This window comes from Nyctereutes procyonoides, unplaced genomic scaffold, assembly GCF_905146905.1.
Source record: "Nyctereutes procyonoides isolate TBG_1078 unplaced genomic scaffold, NYPRO_anot_genome, whole genome shotgun sequence".
In the NCBI taxonomy this organism is placed as follows: Eukaryota; Metazoa; Chordata; class Mammalia; order Carnivora; family Canidae; genus Nyctereutes; species Nyctereutes procyonoides.
The window spans coordinates 26,092,238-26,114,340 of record NW_026575024.1 but is presented as its reverse complement, the minus strand read 5'-3'; the positions used below and the strand labels follow the sequence as shown (position 1 = coordinate 26,114,340).

The window sequence follows — 22,103 nt, the reverse complement described above, 5'->3', positions numbered from 1 at the left end:
CTGAGATGGCAGAGGCCAAAGCCACTCCAGCTCCCCGGGTCACTGTCAGGTGAGTCCGGCGCGGCTCCCGGGGGCGCCCAGGTGCCCGGAGCTGCTGGGGGAGGGGTGGCCACCGCGAGCCTGACCGCCTCCCAGGCCGCCCCTTCCCCCAGGCCAGGGTCGCCCAAGGCCCCACCCCCACTCTCCCGGCCGGCAGATTATGAAGATTTAGTCCCCGGGGCTGGGCACTGGGCACGCGCACCACCGGAGTGTCCCCATGGCGACGAGCGGCTCTGGCACCCCAACCAATCGCTGGGCTCCCGGCTGCCCGGGGGCGGGGCCCGGCTGCCCATCAAGCCGCCGAGCCCTGGGCTGAGGGGGATGGGAAAGGCCGCGGTGAAGTGGCACCCCTCCCCCTCGGCTGCGCAGGTCCCCCGGGCTGGGCTGCCCCTCCCCCTCTTCCTCTGGGCGGCCACCGCTCCCCCCATCCTCCTGCAGGCAGGGCAGCTCCAGGCTCGGCTCTGGGCTTACTCAGCTGCACCCCAGAGTGCCCTCTGGCCTGCGGCCCTGCCACCTCCGGACCCTCACCACCCATCGCCGCCCCCTTCCTCCTCCATCACAGATGGGCCTGCTTCCCCCCACCTCGCTGATCTCCAGCGACCAGTCTAGAATGAACAAATCACCTGGCAGTATTTACTGAGCACCTACTGCAGGCTGGCCCGGTCCCAGGCTGGGACATAGAGTAACAAGGGCAACGCAGGTGCTGGCCCTCCAGGAGGGGCATCTCCCAACCAAGGAGAGTGGCTGCTCTCCTTCCCTGCAGTCACACCCCTGTCTCCACTCCACCTTTTTTCCAGGGCGGGCCTACTCATTACTCCTCGGTTCTACAGCCTTGCCGCTCTGCTCCCCACAGTCCGCCGCATGGTACAGCCCAGGCTCCGGCTGGGTGTGTTCTTAGGCTCAGGGCCCCTGTAGCCCGGATCTCATTCCGTTGGCTGCCGCAGGGCCTCCCATCTCCAGGCCTTTGCTTGGGCTCTGCTGTCTGCCTGCCGCGGTGCTTCCAAGCTCAGAAAATTTCCGTCGGCCTTCAAGGCCTGGCTCAATGCTGCCTCCTCAGGGCAGGCCTCCTCCAAGGTCTCTAGGAAGGAGGTACTCACAGCCCTGACAAAGCTGGTCCCTGTCCCTCCTGGAGACTTCATGCCTCCTTAGCCTGGCCCGGGTGAGTCCTGACAGCTGCCCACTTTCCACCGAGGCAAGACCTGTTGTTGCTGAAGACGCCCTCACACACTCAGAAGCCTCTTCTGGAGCTGAGGATCTGGAAGGCAAGGATGGACACCCACACCTGCTGGTCCTGGGAACTCCTATTTGCAGGTGAGACTTCACACCCTGGCATCACCCCCAAGAGGCCAGCTGCCTGACCTTGGAGGGCTTGGTCTTCCTCCAAGAAAAGGGCTACTGGGTGGGGGGCACCATGCCTGGCACCCAGTGAGCCAAGGTCCCTGTGCTCAGCATGGGCATCAGGCCCATAGCCTCCTGTGCTGCCATAGCCCTGCACAAGCCCAGAGGTGGCACCCCAACTGCTTGCCTCGCTGACCAGGTTAGCTTCGTTTCCCTATACCTCTGGCAGGGGTGAAAGGGCACAGGGGAAGGGGAGAGGGGAGGTGTGCATGCTCCCGGGCCCCTTGCAGCTCAGGAGCCCAGTCTGGCCCAGATTCCTGGAGCTGCCAATTCCTTGCCCCAGGCCTGTGCACCTGTGCTGCTCAGCCAGCTGGCCCCAGGTACTGGCTCCAGTGGCGGCACCCCCTTTCCCCTACTCAGAGGCTGCCTTAGTCTAGTATGGGAAGCTGCTGGGCAGGTGCGAGCGGGAGGTACCAGGATCCAGATCACGCATTCCAAACTGTTGGAAGAAACTGGAAATCTACACCATTAGGTAAATACTCGGATTTAAAAATATTGGCGACTGACTTACGTCGTTTACATTTTGAAAAGCCTTGCCAAATAAATGGATAAGACGAAATGTGGTCTATCCACGCAGTGGAACGTTATTCAGCTGTAAAAAGGAACGAAGTACCGCTGAGACACACTTCAACGCTAGGGCCTTGGAGCACACGATGCCGAGTGGAAGAAGCCAGTCACAGCGGGACGGACACTGAATGGGTCTGCGTGCGCGCAGCGTCTAGAGCAGGTCCCTTCACGGAGGCGGAAGGCATGTTAGGGCTCCCGGAGGCCGGGACGCGCGAGGACAGGGAGCTGCTGCTTCACGGGCATGGAGTTTGTTTGGGGTGATGAAAACCGTATTTTGGAAATAATGGTGTTGCTTGCACAACACTGTCAGTGTACTTAACGCTGCAGAATTGTCTACTGAAAAATGGTTAAAATGGCGATTTTAACATTACACCATATTTACCACAAAAATCCACCCCAAACTAAAAACACCAACCACACCCAAAGCCTTGAGTGGGCCAGTGGGGCCCCGGTTCCCAACTCCACGTGCTCCCACTTCATTCCTCCACAGGCCAGGGCTCGCCCGCCTCCACACAGCACCCGGGGGCAGGGGGAAGCCAGCACCCAGAGCCCTCATCCCGGGCACAGAAGGGTCTCGAGCTGTGCTCCCCAGTCCTTCTGCTCCGGCCACAGTGCACCTACACCACCCGCCCACCCACCAACGGGGCCGCCAATGACTTGAGTCCAACTTTCTGCCAACTGGGGGGGCCCATGGGGTTTTAGGCAGCACGCAGAGGGGCTGTGGACTGGGGTGGACATGGCTGGGCAACCCTGAAGATGCCACTTGACCTCTCGGAACCCCAGTTTCCTTTCCAAAGGGGTTCCGTGTCCACAAAATAGAACTTGTATGGTATAGACAATACCTGGTAGAGAGAACCACCCGCCCCCTCCCCACCTCACCGCGCACCTACTTCACACACACACACGCACACGGGCCTCCCTGAAATCTGAGGCAGCCACAGTGAGGGCAGGGGAGAGGGCAGTGCCTGGAAGAGGCCGTGCCCACCAGTGTCCCTTCCTTGGGGTCAGGCCTGTGCAGGACACCGGGAAGAGAGCAGTGAAAAGACAGGGGTGGTCACTGTCCTGGGGGCTCATCCTCTGGCAAGTAAAAACCCAAACATAAGGGTTCTTTCTAGCAGAGACAGGGCTCCAAAGAGAGCCGTGAGCTTTCTGGCCCTTGGTCCCTGCGCCTCAGCCCGCCAGCCCTGACTGCAGGGCCCCATCTCCAGTTCTCATCCCAAGGACGAGGAGGCCCTCTGAGGGAAGAAGGGATGAGGAGGATGGGAGCAAAGGGAGGAACAAGGCTTCAGGAGGAAGCTGAGAGGGCCCTGGGGCCAAGGCCCCCTGACCCTGGGGCGGGGCGGAAAGGTGCTGCTGGGGGGCTGGGGGTGGTGTGTGTCTGTCCATGCCACCCGCCCCCCACTGCCCCAAAGGCAGTGGCAGCTGCAGGGAGTGAATTTAAACCCCTAAGGAGGAACCAGACTTCCCCCAGAGGCAGCCCCCTCACTGCACCCCACTCCAGCTGTACCCCTCTCCTGCCTGCTATTCCCTCTTAGGACACTCTGTCCCCAGCTCTCCCTCCTCTCCAGAGATTTGCTTCAAGGTCACCTTCTCAGTAAGACCTCCCTGCCCAACTCTGACATGCTGACCCCTTTACCTACTTTTTCCAGAGCATCTTAATCACCTCACATACTCTGTCTATGGCCTGTGCCCAGCTCCCCCATCAGCTGCCCCAGCCCTGCAGACCCAGGGTTAGCAGGCTCTATAGGGTGGGCCCAGATCATTCCTGCATCTCTAGAAACCAAACCCCTCCCTCTGGTGAGGTCACACTAAGTCTTCCAGGACCTGCCCCACGCCCGGCCAGTCAGCACAGCCCATCCCAGTGGTCAGTGGGCATCTGACCAAGCTGGACCCATGAAAGTCAGTCCCCGGGACTCAGGGCTACTGAGCCCATCCGGCAGGACTGAATGGCTGGCTTGGACAAATCCCCCCTAAATCCATCTGTGCCTAAAGCCAAAGAACCTATAGGCTTTCTGGTATGGGAGCCAGTCATTTCCCTACTACTGAAGCTAGGTGGAGGCCAGTTTGGTCTCTGAGTGATCTGCAACCCTCCCTCTGGGAGGAGCCGAGCGACCAGAGCCGGAGCCAGGCTGTGTTCTCACTGTGAAGCCCTGGGCTGTCCCCCTAGTTCAGTCCTGAGGGGGCTGGTGCTCACAGGAGGGGCTGGTGGCAGTCCCGGCCCCCGCAGCGCCTTTCAGGGAAAGAAGAGAGAGCTGTGTCGGCTCTGAGGTTCAGCCTGAGGTTCCGGTCCACTCTGAATTTTTCCCTCCTCCCCACTCCCTCCAAAAAAGTGTGATTTAAAGGAGATTTAGGTACTCCAACTCATGCCCCATTCCCGAAAGAGACTGGCAGGGGGGGGGGTGAGCAGGTGTGGGGCCTCACTGTCTCCCGACCTTGGGCACAGCCCGTCTCCTTGGCTCCTCTTATCTGCAGGCCAGGGAGTTGCCGCTGACGCCCTCTTGGGCTCGGACACTTTATGACCCTGTGAAAGAACCCAGCTGGCCCCATGGGCAGCAGGGCCCCGGCGCACGGGGTGCAGGAGCTGGGCCTTCCAGGGGTGCAGGCCTCTGGCCACAGGGCCGAACCCGCCCTGACCCGGCTGGGAGTGACCCCCTTGTCCCCGTGCCATCCTCGTCTGTGCCGCTGGGCTGGGAGGCCCCTCCAGGACGGGCACCGACCCGAGGCCAGGCTGTCGGAGCCTAGGACGACGCCCGCAGGACAAGACTGCCCCCAACCTGTGATTGTACGAGTGACAGAGAAAAGGGTCTGCTGAGCGGCCAACAGAGAAGCAGCTGGGGAACGCACCCCTTCTGGACATTTCCACAAAACCAGGCCTCCCCAGCTCCGGCGAGGGGCGACGCCTGGGTCTGGGCAGGACGCGGAGCCCACCACCTGTGCCCGGAACGCCTCGGGCGGGGAAGGACTGCGATGCCCATCCCGTCTATTTAACGTGGGGCAATGTGCTGCTATTCAAATGGGGGAATTAGTGATGAATGGGGGAAATTGTTCCTCCCTCTGTCCCGTCTCCAGAAGGAGACAAAAACCCCTTTTACCTCGGCAAACAATGCCCTTATGTGGGCGCCAGCGCCCCGCAGCCCGCACAAGCCCGGCTCTGTGCGAGCCGCCAATCGCCACACCGAGCTCTGGGGCCACGGCCAGCGGCACCCTCTCCCAGTGGGTGACCCACCCCCAGTGGGTGACCCACCCGGCTCCCGAGGCGGCCCGGGACAAGGTGGGCAGATCCTCCATCCCCGGGACCGCGGGCCGGGCACATGGCCACGGCGGCCCAGCAGGCCCGCGGCGCAGGCTGCCTCCGGCCAGAGGTGCGGCTGCGGACGCGCGCCCCCTCCTCCGTGGGCTTCTGTCGCTGCTTCTGTCACTGCGGCAGGCGGGCAGGGAGCGGAGGGGGCAGCAAGAATTCACACACAAAAGAGCCGGACTGGTGGGGAGGAGGGGGGAGGGCACACTGGAGCCCGCGCCAGCCCTTCCTGCTCCCGGGCCACTGGCCCGAGGCCGCGGTCGGGGCGCTGGCTGCCTCTGAATTTGGGTGTGCACCTCACCGGGGCCGGTCCTCGCCTGCTCTGACAAAGGCCAGTGGCCTGGGCCATGTTTACATGATGCATAGTTCCCAGGAGCACCAGGCTCCTGGCAGGCTACCCTGCTCTTCCTCCCGGAAGGAAGGGGGAGGGCCTCGGGGTCAAACGGGGGACACAGGAGTCGGGGGAGGCAGTACCACTGGGATCCCCCCATCCTGCAGGAGGTGCCACGCTGGGTGCCCGCCCCACAGTCCAGCGTTCGGGCCCTGGCTGCCCACCCAGTCGTCCCTCAGAAGCATCAGCCTACCCTGTGCTTCCAGCGGCAGGCCCCCCCCCCCGGCTCCCGGCCGGCTCCTAAGGCCACCAGCCCAGGGCCACCGGCACCTCTGCTGCGCAGCCCCGCCTTCCCGCCCGGGCTCGGGTGACTGGGCCCTTGGGCAGGCACCAACACCTGGGCGCTCTGAGCCCGGAGCAGCATTCTGGAAACGGAATGCCAGCCAGACATGGAATTTCCCATTTCCTAGTGGCCACAGTTACAAGTGAAAGGAAACAGAGAGAATGCATTTTAATAATCTATTTTATTTAACCCAGTATATTCAAAATCTTATTTCAACAAGTAATCAATACTGTGCTAAAATGGAGCTATTTTACATTCTTTTCTCCTAAGTCTTTGAAACTCAGTGTGTATTTACACATACAGGCACCCTCAATTTGCAGAGCCTTTTCAACAGCCCTCGATGGCTACGGTATCAGACAGTGCAGATCTAGGACTTCCTAATGTCCCCCTAAAACCGAAATCATTTCTCTCAGTGTGGGAACCCTGGGGGCTCTGGCCCCTCGTGAGGTGTCCAGCCCAAGGATGAGTTTGGGTCTTGGGAGCAGGTGGCTGGAGCAGGGCTGGCATCAGGGCAGTGGGGACGGTGCCACCTTCCGTGGGGTGGGTACTAAGTGAGTGTCAGGCGCTGGGCACATCCACCGTCCCTGACTTGCACAACCACCCCTGCAGCGGGCTTCAGGGAGGAACCAGAGGTTCCTTGAGGGAAGTCACTGGTGTCACACGGAGTGAGTGAAAAGCCTGGATGGGCCCCTGACTCCCCAGAGTGCCTGCCCTCTCTCCTCTAGGCCTCCATTTTGCATCTCTGTTATGGAACGGCCCCTACCTCTGCCACTCCTCCAACACATATTGGTCAAACATGCCCCGGGGGAAATGCTCCCACTATGGACAGGCTGGGTCTGTGTCTTCCAGGCCCGACATCTCCCTGGCCCCACGTCTAAGTCAAGCACAGGCCGTGAGAAATCAATGCTAATTCAATGTACAAAGCTCTAGCCAAGATGCCCACTGTACCCTCTCCTCCCCCCCAAAACAAGTCATGTGTTCTGAGAGCAAACAGAACCACTTCAGGCGACCATGTGTGAATGATTCACGGGGCAGGGCCCTGCCCCGGAGCCTGCGTGTGTGCATGTGGTGTCTGAGGGCCCTGGCAGCTCCTCCACCAGCCCTCCCGGAAGCTGGCCTGAGTTCATTGCATCCCAGTCCTTAGGTCAGGGTGATGACGCCAACATGGCTCCAGTCACTTCCTGGTTCCTGGGAAAGCCATCCTTGGACGGGCTAGGGGTGGCAATGTCTCTCCTGCATGCACCCCACCCCTCACTCCCCCGGGGCTTCCTCTCCAGCACAGCAGGGCCTGCCGCCACAGAGGGTCAACAGGCAACGGGGATCTAATGTATCCTAGACCAAGAGGCAGGAACAGCGGGAGGGCTCGGGCTTCCCTGACTGTCCAGCAGACCCAGGCCAGTGTTCCAGGTGTGTCTAGGGGTTTTCTCTTCCTTTCTTAGCAGGTGAGCCTCACCTCAGGCTGTGCAGCCTGTCCTGCTCTGATGTCCTCCCCAGGCATGTGGGAGCCTAAGACCCTGGCAGCCTGCACAAGGCCAGGGCTGTGCAGGCCCAGCCTGCTCCTGGGATAAAGGGATCTCTCGGTGCTGTCTCCCAGCCTCTCTTACCCTCAGTGGCCAGAGGCCAGGACAGCCTAGCATTGTCTGTGCAGCCCGCAGCCCAGCTGATGATGGACACTTTCCTGTGACCTGGGACTGCCAGGGTGGCCCACAGCCAATAACCGGAAGGACTTGGGCCCAAGTTCTCTGTTCCCTGGGGGAGGGGAGGGCAGGGGGATTATTCCGTGAAGATGTTTGGCGCCTTGAGTAGGAACAAACAGCTCTTGCTCTGGAAGGAAGGAGTATGACCTGTAGCCAGGGAATGAGGCCCAGACCCAGATTCTTAGACAAGTAGGGTCAGGGGGGTGGACAAGGCCAAGATCAACAGGTGTGGAAGACAGGATGCTCAGTTTAAAAGCTCACCGCAGGAAAAGTCCCTTAGAAGCCATCCCCGGGACACCAGGGTCAGGGGCCACAATCCTCCCCCTGGATGTGACAGTGAGCAGGCTGGATGCCCACCCTTGAGTGCTGGGTCCAGCAGCGGGCCTGCAGGAAGGTGGGCGGCATCTACAGAGAACACCGAGTATCCAGGCTGGGGGGTACTGCTGGTGACAGAGCCCAAATGGCCGGGTCCCACCTCCTACTCACTCCTTCCTCATTAGCAGTACGGCCCCCGGCCCCCCTTGCACAAGCAGCATCCACCTCTCGCCAAGAACACGCCTGTGGCATCCTTGATGCCCAGCACAGTGGCTGGGACACAGGAGTCAAGCTGCTGCCCGGGAGCCTTCTCCTTGTTCTCCAGCAGAACAAACTCACTTAGCTTAGCTGCCAGCCCATGTGGAAGCCTGGGACACAGTTTGCCAGATCCTGAAGAAGGGTCCTGGAGGACTCAGGGTCCCCGGCATGTGTGGGCGGGGTATGGGACACAAATTCAGGAGATGCCAGGACAAGTTGTGAGTGCCCGCCCTCCCATTCCAGTGCTCTCCAAAGAAGCAAGATGGGGTGGAGGGGTGGTCAGCAGGGGCCAGGGACACAGGTGTGATGTTGTAAGGAAGCTGTGGTCAGGACCGCACAGGGGGCACGGGGCAGAGGGGAGCCAGAGGGACCTGAGCAGATAAAGAGACAGGATGGGCCCAAGTGGGGGACCAACGAGTGTCTGGAGAACTAGGAGCAGTGAAGAAGAGAAGCTGTCGCCTGCATGTGCCAGCTGGCAGTGGGCCCTGGAGCCCAGTCCTCCAGCACAGGTCTCCCTGCACCAGGCTGGCCCCCAATGAGGAAATGGCCCCATCACCATTCGTCCGGCCTCCCGTCCCAGGCGTGTGCTGAGTACCATCACCGCCTCATCCCGCTGTCCGCTGAGGGGAGCCATCTGCCCCAGGCCCCACAGCAAGGAGGAAGGAGCAAGCTGAGGTAGGGCAGTGTGGCTCTGGCCTGCCCACTGCAGGGACAGGGGGAGGCACCTGGGGAGGGGCCCAGGCCCGTGAGATCAGGAGGGACGGCCCCTGCCACCCAGGCTGCATTTCTGGGCTGTGGAGGGCCCTACTCAAGGCCACAGCAGCCGGCAGGCAGGAAGCCTTGGGCTTCTCACCAAGAGCCAGGGTTAACGGTCACAGTCACCCAGGCTGCGTTAGGCAGAAGCCAGGAATTCAGAGCAAATCACTGCATCCACCTTGCAGGGAGACCAGAACCAGCTCGGGAGACCCGTGGCAGAGCCAAGGGCCCGCCTGCAGGGGGGCCTGCCTGCAGGGAGCCCTGTCCAGCCGAGCCCCAGCCCACAGAGGCGGCCCCACGTCTCTCCATCCTCCTGGCTGCAGCCCTCTCCGCCCCCTCTCTCCTGCTTGCAGCCTGGAGTCCTAGGGAGCTTCTGGAGGCACGTGCCCCAGGAAATCCCCAGCCCGCCCTTTCAGCATCTTCTCCCTGCCCAGCCCCCACCTGACACGCTACCTGAGCCTCCCAGGCAGGCCTCAGGCCCCCTCTACCTGCCTCCATCACCACACCAGACCCGGCCTGCTCCCAGACTCTCCCAGCCTCTCCGGCACTAGCCGCTCCAAGGCCAAGGCTGTCTGTGCGAACCTACTCCATGGTCGGGCCCAGGGTGGTGGGGAGGGGACAGCTAGGAAGAGGACACTCAGGCTGTACAGGCCTCGGCCCTACAGATGCTACCTGCAGCACGGTCTGTACTTATGTGTAAGAGGGATGCAGTGTCCTTCCCTCGAATGGCCCAAAAGCTGGCTCCAGAGCCAGAGAGAACCAGACCCCGGTGGTCACTTGTGGTCTGGGCAGGTCACTTCCCCCCAGGAGCCGGCCTGCCCTTCCCTGTAGGAAAGGCACGGTCATAGCTCCAAGTGCACGGCAGGCTCGGGAACGGGGATTCCAGTCACTGGGATGACTGGACAATCTTTAAAAAATGCCACATCACTGACAGAAGCAAATGACATTAGGAATAAAAAAGGTAGCTGCAACACTACACAACCCCTCTGCCCTTTTTTTTTTTTTAAGAAAACAAAGACTTTTATTATATACACAGAAAAGACTAAGAAAAATATGCCCCAAACATTGGTAATTTTGGTATTTTTTGCTCCATTTTTTTCTAAGTTTCTTACAACCAACATAATACTTGTGAAACAAGGGGAAACAGAGGAGGCACGCCTGCCCCCAGAGAGCTTATAGCCCACAGAGGCCCCATGTTCTCATGCCTGACTCCTCAGAGGCAGGAACGGGGCTTATCAACCTTGCTTACCATGACAGGGCCCAACACTCACAGGACAAAACCCATGAAGAGCCCCTGCATGCCTTCGGTAATGGGCGTCCGAGGGGAGGCTCCAAACCCCTGGACCATCCGACCATCCCATCCGACCATCCCATCCGCAGCAGGCAGCAGGCAGGAAGTGAGGGCACTACTTCACTGGAGGGCGGGGGGGGCGGTCAGGTGGGTCCCAGGCCTGGAAGAGTGGGCTCATCTCAGAGGCACAAATGAGAGGCCCCGAAAGGCCCTGGGATAGTCCAGGGCCCCTGCCCGGTGATCTCCACCCCCGCAGCCCCGCAGGAAGACGACAGCGCAGGAAGAGGGAAGCGGGACCCTCTGCTGCCCCTAGCGCGGGCTTCCTGTCTGCCGGGGACGTGAGTAATGTCCGCTCCCCACCCCCTCGCATCCCTTCTGGAGGCCAGGCCTCACATTTTCCGTTCAGGAAGGGGCAGAGTAAGAGGTCGGTGGAGCACATAGGGGGGGAAATCAAGGAGTGGGCCCTTGCCTGGCTCCACGGCTCAGCCGGCCCTGGCCCAGCCCTGCACATGAAGGTCGGGACACCTGCGGGCTCACCTTGCCCGTGTGTGTGCGCTCGTGCACCTTCTGATTCATTCACTCATTTGATGGACATTTCCCCCCACCTGCTCTGTGCCAGGCACTGGGGTCCTCGCTTTCAGGGAGCTGATGCTATCTGGGGGCGAGGTGGACGTCACACAGACCATCCCACTGACCGGGCATAATTACAGGCTGACATACTATTTGGTCCCAAGTCAATGCTAGACTACAGCGTCTCTGGACAAAGTCTCAACTGTTGGCTTCTCCCAGGCATCTTCTATCTACCCCTAGAAGGCAGTCCCTGGGCCAAGTGTTTTTCTAGGCACCAATGATGAGCACAGAGCTCCATTTAAGACTCAAAGCCCAAAGCCTCAGCTAGGGCTTAGCAGTGGGTCTGCAAAAGATCTGGCCATGCGTGGCAAGGGGCAGCAGCAGGAACAGCCTGGATCACCCTGGCCCCAAGCAGCCAGGGTTCCGAGTGTGTGAGGGGAGGCTCCTCTGGCTCCCAGGCGCCCCTGCCTATCTTCTGGGGGAGCTTCACACACAGCCAACACCTGCCAAGGCAGAAAGAGGAGGGCAGCCTTGGCACCACCTCTGGAGTCTGGCTGGATCACCCAAACTCTTTTCCTCATCTCCCATGTCTTCTGAAGTCTACAGCCCCAGTGAGGAAGCATGGTGTCCCCCAGTCTGACGTCTGCTGCTGTGATTCCAGGGAGCCAGGAAGAGCACCCAGAAGAGAAATCTGTGAGGTGAATGCTTGCAGGCAGTGGTGGACTTGGTGGGGGCGGGGGATGGGAAGGACACCTCCACTCCTGGTAAACCTCAGAGACAAGCTCCCAGGGGTAAAAAGCTAATTCACTTCTGGTCTCAGCCTTGGGACCTGTCCTGACCACCAGGCTTCATCTGCATTTGTTACAATTGGAAAAGTGGGGGCAGGGGGAGGAAGGTGGGAAGAAGGAGGATGGAGAAGTAGGAAGGCTCCAACACATCCACCAACAGGTGTGAATCTGTGCAAAATACCTGGCTTCCTGAGATGCTTCTGGGCAGCATCACTGGCCAGCAGGGGTGGGATGCTCCCTGGCACAGCCCTGGGAGTCCTCACACTTTCTGGCTAAAGGATGCTCACACTGGGGAGGTCCTCAGGAACAAAGAACCCAACTTGTCCCCAACAAAGGGTGGACCTACATCCCCTGTGGATGGTGCGCTCGGGGGTGGGTCTTGATAAATCTTTGTTTCTTTATTCATTCGAGTAACAAATATTCAGCAGGCCCCTGTAACGTGCCAAGCACACAGCTGGAGTCACTGGGGACAGAGCAGAGAGCAGGATTGACATGGTCTGTGCCTTGCAGAACTCACAATGGGGGCTTTAGACCTCATCTTTCCAATCTGCCAGTTCCATGGAGGACTAATGGAACCAGAGACCACCCAGCAGGCCACCATGGAGGGCTGTGACTAGATTCGGGTCGGAGTTACAGGGTCAACCAGAGACTCTGCTTGGCCTGTCCCCACCGTAGCCCTTCGTTACCAATGGGGGACATGAGAAGACGCTGCAGTCCCCTCACTGGTGGGAGCGGGATCTCAGCCTGTGTCTGCCCTGTGAGCACCTTCAGACAGGGGAGCTGGCGACATGCCGCCGTGGGGGCTGGAGGGCTGGGTGAGGACTATGGGCCAGGTCTGGACCCGGCCAAAATCCTATGGGAACCTGCTGCTCTGGGGAAACACAGTAGTCACTGACAGATCTAGAACCGGAAGGGTCAGACAGCAGGGCCTGCTCAAGACCTGTGACCCCCTGCCCTGGGTCTAGGTTTGCCCCTGGCCAGCACACCAGCCCGCAGCCTCCAGACACAGCATCTGATTAAATAATTAAATTGACAGTATCACGGTCAACACCATCCTCCCTGTCTCCAACTCTGGCTGCCCGCCCTCATGAACACCCTGGTAGTGTCAGCAGGCTAGCCTGCCTCAGCCCCAGGACGCACAACCCGGGGGGCCTGGGGCGGCACGAGGGGCAGGAGGACAGACATGATCACCCCCAAGAGTAGGCTCCCCTAGGAAGCCTCCAGGGGACCGGGCTGCAGGATGTACTAACCTTACCAGTCTCTGCTTCTCTCCACTTTATCTTCATGATCAACCAAGCCCCAGGCAGCAGGGCAACCGATGCTGAGGAAGCCGTGACCCCCACTGAAACAACCCCCTACCCTCCACAAAGCACTGAATCTCCTTAGGAAATGTCTCCAACAGAGATCAAACTCCCAAAGGGTGGTTTTAAGCAACAATAACATAAGACTTTGTCAGGAATAAATTGAGGAAATACGGTCTCCATTTAGCCCTAACTACTCAGGTTTTTTTTTTTTTTTTTACCACTCAGGTTTTTAAAAAAATGTTCTGGATCCTTCTTGGGAAGGTATAATCCTACGCCCTTGGCTGAGCTTCCCTGGCTTGGCCCTTGGTGTGGCCTTTGGGTGTGGCCTTCGATCAGCTTGGATGCGGAGGGAGGTCAGCTGCTGGGCACGTCCCAGCCCCAGAGCCCCTGGCAGCATGTGACTGCCCCTGCCCCATGGGAATCCCGGGAGGTGCTACTGGCCCGGGAAGCTCTGCTGGGGAGGCTCACAGCCCGAGGGGGTCGTGCTGACCTCACAAGGTGTTAGGGCACAAAAGTCTTCTTTCCCGGCAGCCTTGTACCCTGGTCCTGGCAAAACTACCCTCTGGGCACCCCAGCCCCTGGCCCAGCATCTCCAGCTGCCTACAGGCTGGGTCTCCTCCCAGACAAAGCCGGATTCAGGCCTGTGAGGGCAGTCGGGGGAGGCAGGCTCGGGTTCTGCCATGGAGACGAACTTTGACCCAAACTGCAAGCTCCTACCCCTTATTTACTCTGCAAGGCTAACCCGTTTCACAGAGTTAACATTACACCCCTTTTTAACCAGGCACTTCCCCGCATTCCAGGCCCCAACCTTTGACCCCTCCTAATTGCAGGCTCTACACCCCAGATCTCTGGGCCCCTACTCCAAGTCATCACCTCCCCGGGAAGCCAGACTGAGCCCCCCAGAGCCAGTGACCCTGGGGCCGCCCCACACCCGCAACCACACGTGTACCGGACATAGGCCCCGGCCCCCTGAGGGCTGCACACAGGCTACCCAGTGGACCCCCTGGGGTCCGACTTCTGACTCTCCCATCCACAGAAGAAAGCATCTGTTGTGAGGGAGGCCAGAGGAGGCTGCCTGGCTGGTCCAGGAGGGCAGTGGGGGGCCAGGGTACTTCTCATCCTAAGAGGCTAGGGACACACAGGGGACAAGTGCAATGCCTGCTGTTTCACAGGTGACAGGCAGGGAGCCTCATGTGGAGCTACAGAAGCCCGACTCTTGCTTCCAGCGTCGGGCAGCTGGATTGTTCCGGGCAGCTGGATTGTTCCGGGTCAGGCACACTGGCTAACCTTCCCTGACCTGAACTATGGTAACTTCGCAAGCATCAGGGCAAATGGACAGACATGACACCCCATCAGGCTGCCAGCCCCCGAGAGCTCTATCCATTTACCTTTAGGAGGATGTCTTCTCCCTGGAGCCAGGGGCCAGGGCCACCCCTAGAGTCCATGGTCCCTCCCCCCGCCGGCCACCACAGGACACTCACCGTCCTCTTGGCTGTGGAGGTTCTGAGGGCTCCGCATCCTCTCGTCTTGGCTGGGACTCAGGCTGGAGGCCAGGTGTGGGTCAGCTGACATCCATGTGGAGTCGTTCATATCAAAATCTTCACTGCTCACAGAAGTCTCATCCTGGTCGGAGACAAAGAAGGAGGGGGTTCAGCAGGGACAGGCTCTCTGTGGCCCCAAAGCGGCATCGCTGGGGAGCCCCAGGGCCCGTGCGCCTCAGGTCGTGCCTGGAGGCCACAGGGAGCCCCCACAACTTGCAGCAGGGGCTAGGTTGCTCTCCTTGTGCCCCATGGAAGTGGCTCGGGCTCTGGTTCCTGTCGGAAGCCAGGGCTGAGGGCCGGCGTGGTCTGTAATTGAAGACAATTATGAGGTCTTGCATCCTGTCAGGGCGGATAGCAGGGCCTGGCTCTGACCCTTGTGACCAAGGTTGAGACAAGTGCCGTAAACAAGGGCCCCACTCCCCACTCCCGGCCCACAGCCCTGGGAAGGGAGCTCACTGAGCATGGGGGCCCTCTCTGTTGGTCAGAAGTGGGGAGCGAGACCTAGCAGCGCTGCTGAGGCTGGCCTGACGGCCCCCACAAAGCCTGGCCCCCACAAAGCCTGCCGCCCCCAACTCAGGCTCCCGTGGAGCATGCATGGAATTCCTTTCTCCCACTCCCCCAGCCCAGAGGACATTTCTGTCTTCCTCCTTCCTAACCTTTGCTGTGCTTCAAAGATATGCTCTTGGGCAGCTTCCAGGGCTGAAAAGGCCAGCCCCAGAAGTGCAGAGAAGGAAGGGGGTGGGGCAGGCGAGGAGGGTTCGAATCAGACCGCGAAGGGGGTTTGGCTCAAGGGCCTGGGGGGCCCGCCAGGGCCTTCCAAACAGCCGGAGGGCCTGCCGGAGAGGACCATGCCTGCCTCCTCTCCCCTGGCTGGCTTCAGGGAGCCCCTAGCCAGTCATCTGGGAACCCCCAGGGCGGGGCCCCTTCAATCCAGCCCGGAGGGGGCTGCGGGAAGGGACCCCACCTCCTACTTGGCCCGGCCTCTTTCAGGAGCTGCAAGCAACTGTGTTTGGGAGCTGGCTGTAAAATGCAAGAAAGCTGACCCAGCAGCTCCCACACCCCGGGGCTGGCTTTGCCCCCTCCCCTCTCCCCTCTAGCAAGATACAATGGCATCTGTGGGCTCCCAGTAAGGACCTCTGGCGGAACCCCCCCCAACTCCCTCCCTCCAAAAAGCCTCCCCTCCAGGGCCCCCTCACAGACGACTCTTTTATACTGAGCAAACACACTTTGGTTCGAAGAACTTTCTTCGGAGGCTGTCCCTGAGGCAGACACATCTGTTCTCCAAGTGCTAGGGAACCAGTGTGGATTCTCCTCCACCCCTCCCCCACCACGCTGGGCTGGCAGGGAGTTTCCTGGAATTTACAGCTTCTGTGCAGCGAGTGTGTACCCTTTGCAGCTGGATCTGGACCATGGAGCTGGGCCACCACGCCAGCTCTGCCCAGCTCCGGGGTCCCCAGGAGGCTGACCCCGAGCCTCAAGGGTCAGAGACCAGGTGTCCTCTTGTGCCCTCTCCCCCTCCCCCCTCCCCTCCCACCCTCATGCTCACACTCTGCCTCCCTCCCACAGGTTGCCCTGCTCCTTATACACAGGCACATCCACCCAGTATCCCTGGGGCGCAAACACACTCACTCACACTCACTCGGACTATGTTCTCATACCCGGAGGAACACACATGTTCAAAAGTCTCCCTCTGTACAAAGGGACAACAAAACTCTCCCCTGTGCTTCCAGGATGGGACCTAAGAGTGGGAGGGGAGGTGGGGAGGAGAGGGGACCCTTGGAAGCGACAGACCATCCAGGCTCCAGGAGCCAGGAATGGGGGGCACCCTTGCTCACGCCCCTTGCTCTTTCCTGGCTGCATAGGACACACTGTGCTCTGGGTCTGACCTGAGGCAGGGAGGCCCTCTCCTGGCTCCTGGGTGTTGTTGAAACACTTGGGATTTAACAGTGAGTCTATTAGCATCTGGAAGCACCACCTACTCAGCGCGCTTCCTGCATCCATTCAACAGCTTGTATTTACTAAACACCTACTATGTGCCAAGCACCTTTCTTAGGTGTTGGTAAATTCTGCAGTGGGTGAGACAGAGTCCCGGCCCTCCTGGCATTCACTGTCCCGCCGGGGAGGAGATAGAAAATCAGCAGAAAAACACAGACCGACCAGGTGAGGAGGGCTCCAGGGCAGAACACAGTGGAGTAAGCAGGAGAGCCGGGCCTGCAGGGCTGCGTCTGTCCGGGGGCCAGGGAGGGCCTCACCGTTAGGAAACACCTGAGCGGAAGCCTGGAATAAGTGGAGGAGGTGGCCATGGGGGTGGGGGGGCTACTCGGGGAGGCTTCTGGGCATCAGCATATGCCAATGGGTCTGAGGAGCAGCCGAGGCCACTGTGGCCAGAGAGGTAGGCCAGGGGCAGCAGAGCCACATGAGAGTGTCCCCTGTCGAGGCCCACACAACTCTGGACGGGGCGGTCTGCAGCCCGGAGAAAGGTTGGTGGACTGCCCCACTGGACACACGGGGTTCTCACCGAGGAGCAAGGAGAAGATGGCACCGCTGGGTGCAGCACTCAAGGTGCCCACCCTCTGCCCTCACTCCACCAAGCTGCAAACACTAACGACCGCCAAAGTCCATTAGGTGCCAAAAGCTCCTCTCGGCTCCTCTCATTTCATCTTCCCCACAGGCCCACCAGCTCGGGCGAGTTACCAGCCCCACTTCATGGAAGAGAAACTGAGGCTCTGAGGGGTTGAGGTGTTTGTCCAAGGTCACGAGCTTATAATCGGCGCCAGAGGCGTAGGATCCTCAGGGCCCAGACACACCGTCCTGCCTGCCTGCCTGCCGAGGCTCAGCTCGGGCTACCCCTCACCGGGAATAGCCACCCTACCGTGGCACTCCACAACCCGAGTTCCAACCGTCTCGCCCACCGGCTCCAGCTCTACCAGCTGCCGGCCTCTATCAGGAGCCCCTGCAGTTAGGTACAAACCCCTCAGCTGGGCCATGTCAATGAACTGGGGGACTGCACCCCATCTTTCCCTGGAAAATTGCAAGTCCTTCCGATGGTGGGGAAGAGGCCGGAGGTTTCCTGGACCCCCCATGAGGCCCGTGAGACACCGCAAGCTGGCTTGAGTGCCTGGCAGGACACCGGTGTTTAATGAGGATGTGGCCCAAGTCTGACAATTAAGCACTAGGTCCCACTGCACACAGTTCTTGAATAGCGACCAATGAGACCTGGATCCTGGCTGGCAGGCTGGTGGCAGCGAACCGCCCTGCAATGTCTCCCTGCTGCGGCTGCCAGCCACCCCACACAGAGCCTAGGGTTTCTCTGACTCAGATCACTTAACTGTCCACCAAAATGACCCCCTCCGCCCTTCCCTGCCCCGACAAGTCTAATTAGGAAGAGGCGAGCTACATTTCACATTGACTTTGCAATCACCCAATAATGAAGAACATCCAGTGCCCGCACACAGGGGGCTTTGGGGCGACAGTTTCAGTAGATTTCCTCACAATGGCCCCCCCCCCAAAAAAAAAAGGGCAGGCCCCCATGTCAGGCCTATCTCAGGATCTGGTACCTGCCCCTCGGAGACCTGCCCCAACTGCCCAAGGGCACCACAGCTAGTAGCAGAGCTGGGCTCTGAACCCTGGCAGTCTGCCCCCAGAGCCCACATCACAGTGCCACCACATCACGGAGCTGGCTCACGGCACCTCCTCCCTTCAACTGGGAGAACCAGACTCTGGAACGACAGAGCGTCTCAGGATGAGACCCAGAGGAAACTGGCGGGACACAAGCTATATTTACACACACTCCCACATGCGCTCTCTGCAATGAGGCGACACACATTTACTGAGCATCTACTATGTGCTCGTATTGCTCTAGGGATGCAGATGACAAGCTCTTCTCTCCTAGGACCTTGTTATCTAGGGAGACACACTGGCGAAAAATTCTGACCTGCCTCTAAGAGCCAAGAGACAGGGGCTGTGGACCCCGCTGCACGTTTCCCGTGAATGCCCCCAGGCTCTGCTCCACGGATCCTAGCTTGGAAGGCGGTGCTTCTGTTTAACATTTTGACACTGCTGCTACAGCCTTTTTTTTTTTTTTTTTTTAAATGAGGAATCCAGTGCCATAAACCTGACTTAAAAACAGCAAATGAGTAAGTCCTGGTCAAACTGACACGGCTGCCACAACTCTACTTTCAGGGTTGTCTGGGGGGAGAGTAGCCTTCCCAGATGCCCCTGCGACCCGGTGCGACAGCACAGCCCCCATCGGCAGAGGACAGACTGAAACTTCACCCACTTGCTCAGAGCCAGGGCTCCAGGAGCGGGCTAATTACACAGACAATTAGCAGCATGCACAGCTCCCAGCCCATCAGCGACTGTGCAGAGCTGGGAACAAGCTCAAGTCCGGAGGGAGTGGCAGGAGGCAGGAGGCGTGGGTCTGCGAGTGGCAGGGTCTGTGCACTGACCTAGGGTGCTCTCCCTGGCTCCCAGGGCTCACGAGTCAGGCACCTCTGGCTTTTCCCTTCTGGGCTTGCAAGGGAATCTGTTCTACTAATTTCTCTCTTTCTGTAAACACACTTCAACGGATTTTGCATTAGAAAACCAAAGAGTATATACAAAGAGTACTTCTGGGCCCTCTCTCCCCAGGCCCCACATGAGTGACCAGACCGTTGCCCCTCTTACCTCTGCCCTCAGACACCTGGAAGCCTACAGACTTGCCACCTGTTGATGAAAGTCCATCACTGGGCACCAAAGGGCCTGAGCCACTGTGGGTCTCCAGGGGACAGTGACAACTGCCTTCCCCAAGAGAGAACTCAAGAATGTGTGGGGAGCGGGTGGGCAAGCACCTAGCTGACCTCTGGGACACACCCCAGGCTGGGAGCCCTGACTCTGGACAGAAGGAGAGGAACCGACTAAACCCTCCCTGCTCTTATCTTCAGTCCAAAATTCATGGGCAGGTTCAGTTTCTCTCCACCCAGGTTCCGTGGCCCTTCCGCCTCTGCAGGCAAACGAGCACCAACCACTGCCCAGCCTAGGAGGAGGAGAAAATGGGAGAGCAGAGGGGAAATGGTGGAAACGCGCCTGTATCCATGGCGGGTAACTAGGAGCAGGTGCTATCAGTAACCTGATTATTTTACAACTGGGGTCAATTTCTTGGGAACTAGGTTCCTGGTGCCTCTGAAGTTGAGCCATTTGCATCCTCCAGGACAGGGATCCTGGGGCGTGCCTCCCACAACATTTTCCAGGCCTTTCCTCTGAGCTGTAACTCTATCTCTACCACTTGCTTTGAGAAGAAAAAAAAAAAAGGAGGAGGATTTGCTGAGAATTCAGTGCAATTGTAAGCCATAAGCCCTGACCAAGAGCCCTGGGTGTGTGTTTCAGAGAAGGGTGGGGGGGGTGGGGGGGGAAGGGCAGGGATGTGCTAGAGGTGGTTCTGGGCCAGGCAGGAGACAGACCCCTTCTGTCTCACCCCTGTGGTCTGTTTTGAGGAGAGGCTGAAGCTCTTGCCAGAAAGGTCACCAGGTTGGGACAGTTGCCCCAGCACTAGCTCTACCCCAAGGAGGCAGGCAAGCAAGATACTGAAAGTGAGCACCTCCTTCTGGAACACCTGCAGGCTCCTTCCAGGCCCTGGAAATTCTTCAGGACAGGCAATTCTGCGCCTTGTCTCCATGTCAGCGAGCGCTACACACACAGCCTTCTAAGCATGCCAAGAAGGTACTGAACCGCATTTGACCCCAACTTAACCACTTCAGCTCATCAGATGGCTTATTAATGGAAGACAAAAAAAACCCCAGGATTTAAAGCAACAGGGGTTCAAATCCCTGTAGTGAAGGGATTGCACAAATGAAATCTTAGGGTGGTCTGAGCCACAGCACCTGGGAGCCGTGGGGTCCCAAGGCAGCCGCTTCATGCTACACTCCAAGCCCACCTGGCCACCCAAGGACACTCCCCGCACAATTCCGCTCCTTCCTGCTAACACACCTCCTCTGCTCACTAGCCATAAGTCATACAAGCCCTTCTGGGAAATGTGAAGTGAGGAGAGCTGAGACAGCCAATCACCTACCACCTTTTAGGTGTTCTCTCTACACACACGGGGGTCTGTCAGAAGCACACATATATATGGGGATGCTCTGTTGTCCTTGCCTTCGCCAACGCCTGAGCGCCGGGGAGGGAGCATTTTCAACACCTTCCTACTAGTGTAAAACGGGCTTTTGTTTCCTAGGCAAAAGGCAACTGGCTGTTTTCCCAGCAGTCCTCACCACGAGGGCCTCACTGACACTCCAGGCCCTGGCATTAACAGGGGTCTCTTTAAGAGGGTGGCCGGAGAGATGAACTGCAGCAGACGACAGGGCTCTTCCAGCCAAAAGGAGGGCTGGAGAGGAACCACTCTGAGCTAATCCCCTGCGGGAGTTTCCTTCCAAGAAAAGGACCCAGACGAGACAAAAAAGTTCTTGAGCAACTCGTGGGGTGGCCCAGCTCCACAGGAGCTCAGGGTGGCTGAGGCCATAGACGGTCCCCCTCCCCCATCCTGTCCCCCCTCCCCCATCCGCCTCCTTAGCTGGGAGGAAAGTTCTGGGGTGCTCTGCTCCTGCTCTGCCCTGCTCTGCTGCGGGAAGTTGCTGAATGGGGTCCTGTCGCCCAGCGGTGGTAGGGTGGGTGTGGGAGGAGGTACTGTCTTATAACAAGCCCAGCTTGAACTGGGATTAGACAGGAGCTTGATATTATTTAAAGGCACATTTGGGCCCTAATGGTTTTCCAATGAAGGGGTAATTTACTAAGGAAGGACTAACCTACCACAGGGACTGGGCCATATGTGGGTCTTTGCCCCAGACTAACCTACATCCCAGAAGCGGGGCGGGGGGCAAGCTGGCACCCCTCCTCCTGTCACACAGATGGTACTCCCCAGAGGAGCTGTGAGAGCCCCACCTGGTAGGCTGGGGGCCCCAGGCTGGGGTTTCCAGCTGATTCTGGGATAAGTAGGGCTTTATCTCAAGGGAGAATCTATTTCAAGCCACAATCCTTCTCAGAAAGAGGAGGAAATCACAGAGTCCAAACACCATTTCAGGTGAAATCAGGAGGTTATTAATCTCCCCTCAGAGCAGACAGAAAGAAAAATCAATGTTTTAGAGGGGGGAAAAAAGGTTCCATTTGAATTAATGGGTTTGTGGCTTCTCCATTGATCTGGCCTCTTCACACTTTCTTTTTGTGCTTTTGTGCTCTTGGGGAGGGGGAAGGGAGACGGGAATGGGGAAGAGGGGGGTGGGCCTCCTGGTAAGGAGAAGGACGGTCTAACCTTAACCTTTCTCCAGGAATAATGCTAATTAGCCAGGCTTAATGAGGACTTCCCCCAGGAAGCTGGCCCAGTAGGGGCGACCGGACTCCGGCAAATGCTCCTCCAGGTGGGAGTGGTGGGGGTGCAGGTCACTTTTGAACTCGAGCAGCTGCAATAAAAAATGTGGACGGCACACCCCCACCCTGCCCCGCGAGAAAGTGTGCGGCCCCGGAGGCCTAGGTGGGGAGGGCCGAGAGCGGCCGGCGGAGGTGTAAAGCCCACTTAACCCGGGCGCGCGCCCTCCCTCCGGCCCGCTGCCCCCGCCCCACGCGCCCCCTGACCCAGCAGTGCC

The 22,103-nt window shown here is 59.2% G+C and overlaps 1 protein-coding gene across 3 annotated transcripts in view; it reads right to left on the bottom strand.

Annotated features, from left to right (window-relative positions):
• NOL4L (nucleolar protein 4 like) overlaps positions 1–22,103 on the bottom strand; it is a 130,686-nt gene that overhangs the window by 13,641 nt on the left and 94,942 nt on the right. For all 3 annotated transcript variants that reach the window (XR_008662092.1, XM_055307554.1, XM_055307564.1), the window contains one exon: positions 14,437–14,578. Coding sequence is in view for 2 of the 3 variants with exons in the window: in XM_055307554.1 (XP_055163529.1) it covers positions 14,437–14,578 (142 nt within the window). In the remaining variant the exon portion in view is untranslated. The remainder of the gene's footprint in view (positions 1–14,436; positions 14,579–22,103) is intronic.